General features: G+C 37.8%; 1 protein-coding gene across 2 annotated transcripts; it reads right to left on the bottom strand.

Moving 5' to 3' along the window:
• Window positions 1–1826: 1826 nt before the first annotated feature.
• Window positions 1827–6592, bottom strand: LOC148170164 (uncharacterized). 2 transcript variants are annotated; one of them, XM_088044434.1, is made up of 7 exons: window positions 6131–6592; window positions 5310–6079; window positions 4892–5028; window positions 4540–4699; window positions 3832–4415; window positions 3192–3608; window positions 1827–3052 (listed from the first exon to the last, which is right to left on the bottom strand). In XM_088044434.1, the coding sequence occupies exons 1-7, from the start codon at window positions 6453–6455 to the stop codon at window positions 2128–2130; spliced, it is 3318 nt and encodes a 1105-aa protein (XP_087900560.1). In that variant the 5' UTR covers window positions 6456–6592; the 3' UTR covers window positions 1827–2127. The 2 variants fall into 2 exon arrangements, with proteins under 2 accessions (XP_087900560.1, XP_087900561.1); XM_088044435.1 differs by having other exon boundaries at window positions 4892–5019.
• Between the last annotated feature and the right edge of the window lie 1896 nt (window positions 6593–8488).

The following is an 8488-nucleotide window of genomic DNA, read 5'->3' as shown; positions in this document are numbered from 1 at the left end:
TATATTGTTCGAATATATTACTAAATAAATTAGAAGACACATTTTACTAAAACGCGCTCCCATTACTTCGTTTAGTTAAAATTAAATACAAGCGCACTGCATCAACGTTTTCGTCGCCGTTTTTCTCTAAAAAGTGTCTTTTGCCTGGAAGACAAACTTGTACAGATAAACTCCAAATAGTCCAATTTATTTCCGCATCTTAAATAAAAACGAGCTATGCGGAGTGAGTATGACATTCCTCGTAAAATATGATACAACTCGGAAATCGCGAATGATTTTTATATTTCACGATTCCGCACCCATAAAACATTCGCGTTTTTGTACAAGTATTTGAACATCAAACAAAAAAAGTGCGGAATTTTTGATATTGATCTCCGTTTTAATCTTTCGGCGATTACGTTGGAACTCCTGGGATTAGGACGAGAAGAGAAATGCTCGTCCAAACGTGTTATGTCTAGATAGCCTTTCACTTCTTTTTCATTACGGAGCCTTCAATTCGCAACAGGAGAGAGTGTAGAGTTTTCACAGGAAAAAGGGTTTCAAAAAAAGCGTTTTTACTTAAAAAATCAGTTTATAGGTATTTTAGACGCTGCTTCAAATATAAACTTCTGGGTATCTTCGCCGTTTTCTAGATTCACGATCAAGTTTTCTCCAGCGAAATAGTTTTGACTGCAAATATCCACAACTAAGTGCTCAGTAGCGCTACAGATAGTATCAGAAATAATGTGCCATCCTCTGTAATTTTCAACATTTAAAGTGGATGTGATCAAGTTGTGTCCTCGATTTGCACCTCCTTCTACGTCCAACACCTTCCTGCATGTTTACCCTATAGAAAACAGAGTTCTTTAATAAACATCTACCATACCCATTGCCTTTATTTAAGATGATTAGTCCATATTTTCTCCACGTATCCGAACGCAGTTTCTTTAATTCCCAAATTTGAGACGGACCTCCGTGGAACTGGTGGAGCTTCACCTCGTACTCGCTTGCATCAAGCACCAAACCACTTCTTCGGTTTCTGATGACCAGTGGGCCCATGAACCGCTCATAGTCGTGACCTGGCATTTTAGCGATGATGTAAACTGAATTAATTGTTCCAAGACGGAATTTATGCAGTAATTTAGATAAAACTTTGTTTGCATTTTTTCGTCATCACTTAAATACTATAAAAATGTTACGTATTGTTAGAGCCTCTGATCCCAATTCTCTAACTTTGGTAATTCAAGATGTTATTTTATCGTCAATTTTAATTAGTGTAATCATATCGATATAAAGTGCAATATGGGAGAGAAAATCGCTGTCTATTTTAGTTTTAGACTTCGCAAAAATATAGCCAATGCTTAAGGCACTCTCACAACGGATTAGAAAAAATTAGCTCAACTTCTTGAGCAAACATCATGTTGTGAGATAACACTTTTATCATTCGCTATATTCTCGTTTTTCTTTTGTACGTAAACTTGTCAAGTTTTATTTATCTTCAACTTGATTACTCTGCTATAATAAAAATTGCGATTTTTAATGATTCATTTATTTGTATTTAATAGAATAGTTTTTCCGCTTCCTCTGTTATTTAACGTAGATTATGTAATTAGTCCAGTTAATTGGAGCTGCAAAGCAAAATTTTTTATTATAGCAAAAATTATTTTGTATTGGAACATTGTAGTGAACGTTAAACAATAAAATATATAAATTGTTACATCAGGTTCTTTGAATTAATATTTGGAATTTAACTCGTATTGGTAACTACACGTAAAAGCGACTCTCTGTCAAAGACGTGGCACCAACACAAAAAAAAGTCCGAGGGTTATTAGCACCTAGCAAAAACAAAACTTTAAAAAATGTTTATTGAAAATGTACATGCTTCAATATGACAAAAAGGGGATGAGAAAATATAAATACGCCAAATTTCCGAGCAAATAAATCACATTAACAATGTAATTAATACATATATTGTAGTAGTTGAATCTAATTCTTATACGTGTACAAACCTATAAACTATTCTTTACACTTTAATGTGTATTGTACATTGAAGATAAACTTGATGCCAAAATATGCAAAACCGAAGTTCTATATCTACACATATCAGTACAATAAACTCTAGATAAAATATTTGATAAACCTAAAAAATTAATTAACCGTATCAGTAATACTCTGCCGCCAAGTCGCGTGAAACGGAATTTTGAGAATTTTCACTCTTGTTGTAGGTAAACTCTGTAGTAACAACTTCTGTAGATTTGGAAGTGGTAGAATTTCGACTTGTGGTGGATCATGAGCAGGCGGGATTGTGTCATTTTTATCAGTAATCAAAGGTACGGGTTTTAAAACGGGAATACTATCACCATTCCCCACTGGTTTCTTATCTTTTTTGTCCTTCTTATCAGGATCTTCGCACTGGTCAACGAATAATTCCGTCACACGCAACAACTCTAAAGTGACGCCCCAGACAAAATGAGAGAGTGTTGTTTGAAGCCTCAACACTCCTCCTAGCACCATGTGATTGGTTGTTGCGCTCTGTGAAATGTACGTCGGTATGATCAACAACTTCCTGATGTTCCTGCATCCTCCTAACGCCACATCAAACCCACTCTTGATGTCAAAGTTAACCAATTCCAACTGCTCCAAATGTGGCATCTGTTTAACAGCTTCCAATATCTCAAACGTATGACAATTCCCTTGACCTTTCTCTAGCCTTAACTTCTCCAAACATTTCAATTTCGTTAAAATATCCTCCCCAAAATTCGCGGGGAAATCACTACACTCGCCGAGATCTAGAGATTCGAGTCTCTTCAAAGCTGCAATTACATTAAGATTCATTTTGTTAAGGTCTTTGATAGACGTCAGGGATAAATGAGTTAAATTTGTGAGTTCTTTCAACGACGTGATATCTGAGGACAAAGTCAGACCACTGGTTGATTTTAAACGTAATTCTTTTAAATTTTTAAGTGATGATAACATGTCTAAGCTCATGGATTCGCATTTAATGGTAACGGCGTTTATCACCTCCAAGTCGGGATTGCTCACCGCCAACTTCTCCACCACCGACGCGGGGCATCTGAAAGGTCAAAACAACAAAATAAAGATTTATTAAACGAGACATTAGTGCTGATTTTCTTTACAAATCTTCTCTGCTACCCCGTCGTCACCTTTCTGTTAATTTAACACCTAAAACTTCAATATCTACGCATCCATACCTGCACAACTCGATTTTTCGCAGCGTCTGCACCTTTTGTATAGATTTCGAGAATTCGGGCCAAATGTCGTCTCCACCGTTCGTGGGTAAGAGCATTTTTCTTAGATCAAGATGAACTGTGTGATGCTTATGTAGACTGTTGGCCAACCCCTCAAAACTATGAACTTGGGAGTTTTTCATCCTGACTGTTTTCCACAAAGAAGGATGACTCGCGATGTCCCTCCACATCGTACAAACACATCCGGCTCTCAACAAGTCTTGAACTTTAAGATACTGAAAAACGTATAAAAGAGTACTGTAGCCGTACGATAAGTTCTGAAGATAGCTGTCCATGAATTTTGGCTCCTCAAATCTGTCGTTTGCAACAGCGTTGTTTGATCTAACAGAGCGTCTTTTGGCTCTTGGCGATTCAACCGGTCTGTAACAAAAGAAACGGAGCTGTTATTAAGTGAAAAGCGCGTTTTTGAGAAAACATCGAACGTGATTTAATCGAACGTTTGGTGTTTTTGAGTAAGCTAAAAAAACAATGTATTGGAGCAGTTTTTGCAAATAAAACCTAATGAAGGGATTATAAGGTGGGACTTGTACGGATCTGCCTGAAAAAAAATCAAATTTAATTACATCACAAAAAAAAAACTCACTCTTGTCTATCTTCGTCAGCCCGATTTTCTTGCGTTCTGTCTACTACCTCGTTAGCCCCCGTTTCGTCATTTTTCGGTGACGACGATTCGTTCATAACACAGCCAGATTCAACCAAATTTTGGTTTTGTTTATTAGGAGCACTGGTCGGCGACACCGAAACAACGTTGTGTTTGGGTATGATCAGAAATTTTCTACCAGCTAAATATTCGACGTATTGTGGTCTCGGTGCCTCTGCTGGTTCGTTCTCTTTATTTCTTTGCATGTTATCTACTTGAATTGTCGAACTGTGAGGCAACCATGAGGTTACGGAACCAACTAAACTTTTCGTTTCCGTGGGTGGTTTGAGTGGTGGGGGTGCGTCTTTTGCTACTTTCGGTAATGGAAGCAACCGTGGCATGTTTGGTACGCCACCAGGAGTGGCTACTTCTGGTTGGGGTGAATCAGATGGTCGCGGTATACGCTGCAACGTTGGCAAGACTGACGACTGTGTCGTCATAGATTTCAGGGTGTTTATGGGGGTGAGAGGCGGTAGAACGATTGACGCGGAAGTTGCCACGGTCTGACCATGTTCTAGTCGGCAGTTCTGCAGAACAAGAAAGAGGATTACTCATACAATTCGTCCTTTCAAGCACACCGCTAACAATGTGCGAAGTAATTCGGTACGACGAATTAATAAGCACATCGCTAGAAACTCCGTTTTTTCGTACCTTGCACACATATTCCTGAATCTGCACATGCGGCGACAATCCGACACATTCGTAATGGTAGAGGCAAAGGCAAAGTCGACATTGAAGCGTCGGTACCATACCCAAAACCCCTTGGCATCGAATCGAACATGGTTGGCACGGTTTGCCCTCCATTTCTACACTGCAATACGACGGTGGTGAGGGATTTGGGGGTTCCAGGGGAAACGATTAGGTGACTTATTCGCGTGGAAGCAAAAAACTACGTCCAATACAATCAACAGAACGAGAACAAGACCGCAATTGAAACACCTCCTTAGTTTCAAGTGCTTTCTTTTCCGTCTAGGATAGAGCATGCAGAAGGTAAAGTACTCACTTTGGGGTTGCTTTCGCGGGGGTTTTCTTCGCGGCGGCGCGCTTAGTTGGAGGGGAGGAGTCTATTTCCATTTCTTCATCCGCTTTGGATTTCTTATCAGCTTTGCTTTTGTTGGGGGGCAACTTTACCTGCAAGTTCTTACAAAAATTAAATATTTAGTATTGTTGTGAAAACAAAATTCTAAGCACCATGGAGATGACGTGATAAGGCAACCCTGATTAGTGCAAAAATGAGGCGACATTCAAAAATAATTAGTAAACTTTGAACACGAAACAGAAATTTTTAGGTGACGTTAGATCACAAGAAATTAATCCCAAATTTTAACGTCTGTTATTACATAAATTATGACATCACAATCGTATTTAAGGACATTTTTAGATCCGATAAAAAACTGGAGCATGATAAAAACCCGACCAACCTTTATATTCCCCAAATTCCGCGCCGATTTCGCCCTCGTAGAGGTGGCGGGCTCCGGTGTCTCCGGGGGCGTGGGGGCGGCTTTCGGACTCGCAACTTTCGCCGGTGTCGCCTTCGCTCCTGTTGAAACCTTAGGACTGGATATTTTAGGACTTAAAACCTTTGGTGTTTTGGACGCACTTCTAGGAGGATTCTTTTTGGGCCACACTTTGGCATCCCGGATGATTTCCTTTTCAGGATCATTTAACCCAATCGGTTCTTTAAAAAACGTAAAATTGTCCATAGCAAGATCCTTGGTTTTCAAGTTTTCCGCTAGCTCCCGCAACGATCGAATTTTTTTTCCTGAGGGAGTGTAATAGTAGATATCTCCCATACGTTTGATTGAACTGTCTGAAGAGGCTCTATAAACCAGCTCACGCCGCCAACCCAACATAAACGGTTTCAGGTATTTAGGATCTGTGATATCTGTAGTGAGTTTGGGACGCTTAGACGCGGGGCTACTTGTGTTTGATCGAGATTTGAGTGATGTAACGTTGGGTAAACTCGAGATTTCGTCATCTTTTGTATTAAAAATATCGTTCTCGGGCTCGATTTTTTCGTATTTTTCGTACTTATCGCCGTTTTCAAGGTTACTTTTATGTGATCGAGACTGGGGAGATAATAAAATATCACTGTAACGTTTATTGGGTATTCGAGCTCTTTTGCCTTTTCCCAAAGTCTGTTTTGGGGGCATACTTAAATCCGACGACGAATCATTAGCAGAGGAGTCGTCTGAAAATACACCTAACCTAAAAACATCATAATGACAGCTTGTTGGCTTACCTTTCTCCATTTTCGTCGTTGGTGACTCCTGTGACTGTGACTCTTTCCCAGCTGAGGCAGTGTCTTCAGACACGCTCTCATTGCCTGATTTGGCTTCACTGGCTTTGCGCTTTTTTCCTTTAGATTTTTCCGCAATTTCCTTAGCTTCCTCGCCTGAGACATTCTCCGCCGCTTCTCCCACACTTTCATCAGCGTTCAACGTTGTCTCGTCGCTCTTCTCAGCCGCTTCATTACCGTTCACCTCCGATGCTTTAGCCGCAATTTCTTCGCTACCTACGTTTTCATCAGTGGAAGACTTCGCTTCGTCTTTTAATCCAACATCCATACTTCAAAAGACTAAAATAATACGCAGAAAAACTAATAATGCCAAGGCATCAGTACAACGATCCACTACGTTCAGTTCATGCCAATGGAAGCGTCGTTTTCACCATAATATGTAACACTTTTTTACAATACTTGATACTTGTTCGGATTATTTCACACCTCCAAATAAATAATTAGTGGTAATTAAGAACTTGCGTGACTGTAAACAAGGCGAAATTGTCAAAAATTCTGCACATTTTTGAGTAGTCAAGCAAACACCACGAAACGCCAAAGCGATGTTTGAAGATGGCAGCACCTGCGACGGAAAAATGGCGGCAACAACGCCGTCGGCGGTGGCTAACGTATCGACCACGAGAAAAAAATAAACAGAAATGTAGGCTTGAACATTGCCCGGTTAATTTTCCAGTGATAAAGAGACAAAATTTGTTTAAAAAAAATAAGATTTTTGTGTGTGTGCGTTTAAATTTGAGAAACAAAAAAGACGGCGTTACTTTAGACACTTTAGCTTTTTTACCTTGTTTTTTCTTTTTAGTAACGTTTCTGATGTGTATTGTTCCATTCATTTTCCGGATTTGGGTTATAAAATCGGGGCAGTTATGTAACGCTCCTTGTTTACGCAACTTCAAAATAAACCATTTTCAAATTGGGTTAGTCAACCAAATATACACCAATATTTTTCTTCATCTATATTACTTCACTTTTTTATGTTTTAGCTTTGGAGTCGTTGAAATGAACAAACCATTCATTGAAGCAAAGCCAAAAAACGTTTCAAAAGGCTACAGTCAGGCGCCGATATGTAAAAAACTTGACATATCTTTCACACTTCTGTGAGTCATTTTTTTTGTCTGAAATGAGCGGAAGTCACGACGTGGTGAAAAGTAAACACACAAAAACTATTCTAATTGTTAAACTAACATTGGATCTCTAATTTTTTCCACAAGGTTGCCGTCAGTAGTTGGTTTCAAAACGCGAAATTTGATCCGGACAAAAATAATAATTAATGACTTTATTCTTTAACGACATCAGGTTCTTGTTAAGTAAATAAACACTTGTAGATTACACGTTTTTGGGTTTGGATTATCATCCTTTTTCAATTTGACAGCTTTTACAGATTAATTTTTCAGTTTTTCTCAGGTCTGGGTGAGATTTATTTAGTTGCGACTTCTTACGTCTCATTAAAGTTTCCTTTGTTATTTTATTATTATTAAATTACCATCAGCCAATGGATGAAATTTTGAAATTTATTCCTAGATTCCTGGACTCCTCGACTGTGGGTCTGCAAGTTTTAACATTACCATATTTTAATTTCTTGATTTTAAGCAGATATGGATACAAAAAAGCGATAATTTGAAACGCCCTCCTCAAATAATTTGCATACCCCTTCCACTTATAAATTAAAAGTGTTTAGATATGAACTCAAAGATTGTGTATTAGGTATGTATCTTTTGATAAATGTGCACACATTTCCCTAAATAAATAAAAATTTACATTCAGACGCAGAAAAGCAAAAAAAGACAAAATTCTTAGTAAGTATGGCGATTAAAAGATTGTAGATTCCGAGTATCACAGAAGCAACCAATTTTGAAAAAATCTAAGTAGAAATAAAAATTGTGATTTTAAAGATAATTCTAACGTTAACTGATAAAACTTACTCATATTAGTTTCCGTTTTTATTCACTCAAAAAAAATTGTCAAATTTAGCTACATATATCTAATCTAAAGTATCTAGTTATAAACGTTAACAGGAAGAAAACATCGTAGTTTCAAATTCGGTGATGAAATACAAAAATCAGGTGAGCAGATGATAGAAATTTAATTTAACGGAGCAACGGAAAAATAAAACGCAAATAATATTTTTAAAAAATCTGAAAAGAACAGTGTTGGCATTATCAAAATAAAATAAGTGGTTAGAATGTGGCAACCATAATAAAAAAATATTCATTTGAATCCATCTAAATTTTAACTTTCAACTTTACATTTACGCAATAAAAATCCATTCTATGAAATTTTGCGTGAAATCGCCATCACATAGTA

This window comes from Gnatocerus cornutus, chromosome 8, assembly GCF_029298725.1.
Source record: "Gnatocerus cornutus isolate USDA-ARS CGAHR chromosome 8, icGnaCorn1.1, whole genome shotgun sequence".
NCBI lineage: Eukaryota > Metazoa > Arthropoda > Insecta > Coleoptera > Tenebrionidae > Gnatocerus > Gnatocerus cornutus.
This window is presented reverse-complemented; position numbering and strand designations above follow the sequence as displayed.

Coding starts and splice junctions, on each gene's coding strand:
- LOC148170164 (XM_088044434.1), bottom strand. CDS start 6,455: ATGGATGTTGGATTAAAAGACGAAGCGAAGTCTTCCACTGATGAAAAC. Junction 6,080..6,130: donor AACGACGAAAATGGAGAAAG/GTAAGCCAACAA, acceptor GTGTATTTTCAG/ACGACTCCTCTGCTAATGAT. Junction 3,053..3,191: donor CGAAAAATCGAGTTGTGCAG/GTATGGATGCGT, acceptor TTGACCTTTCAG/ATGCCCCGCGTCGGTGGTGG.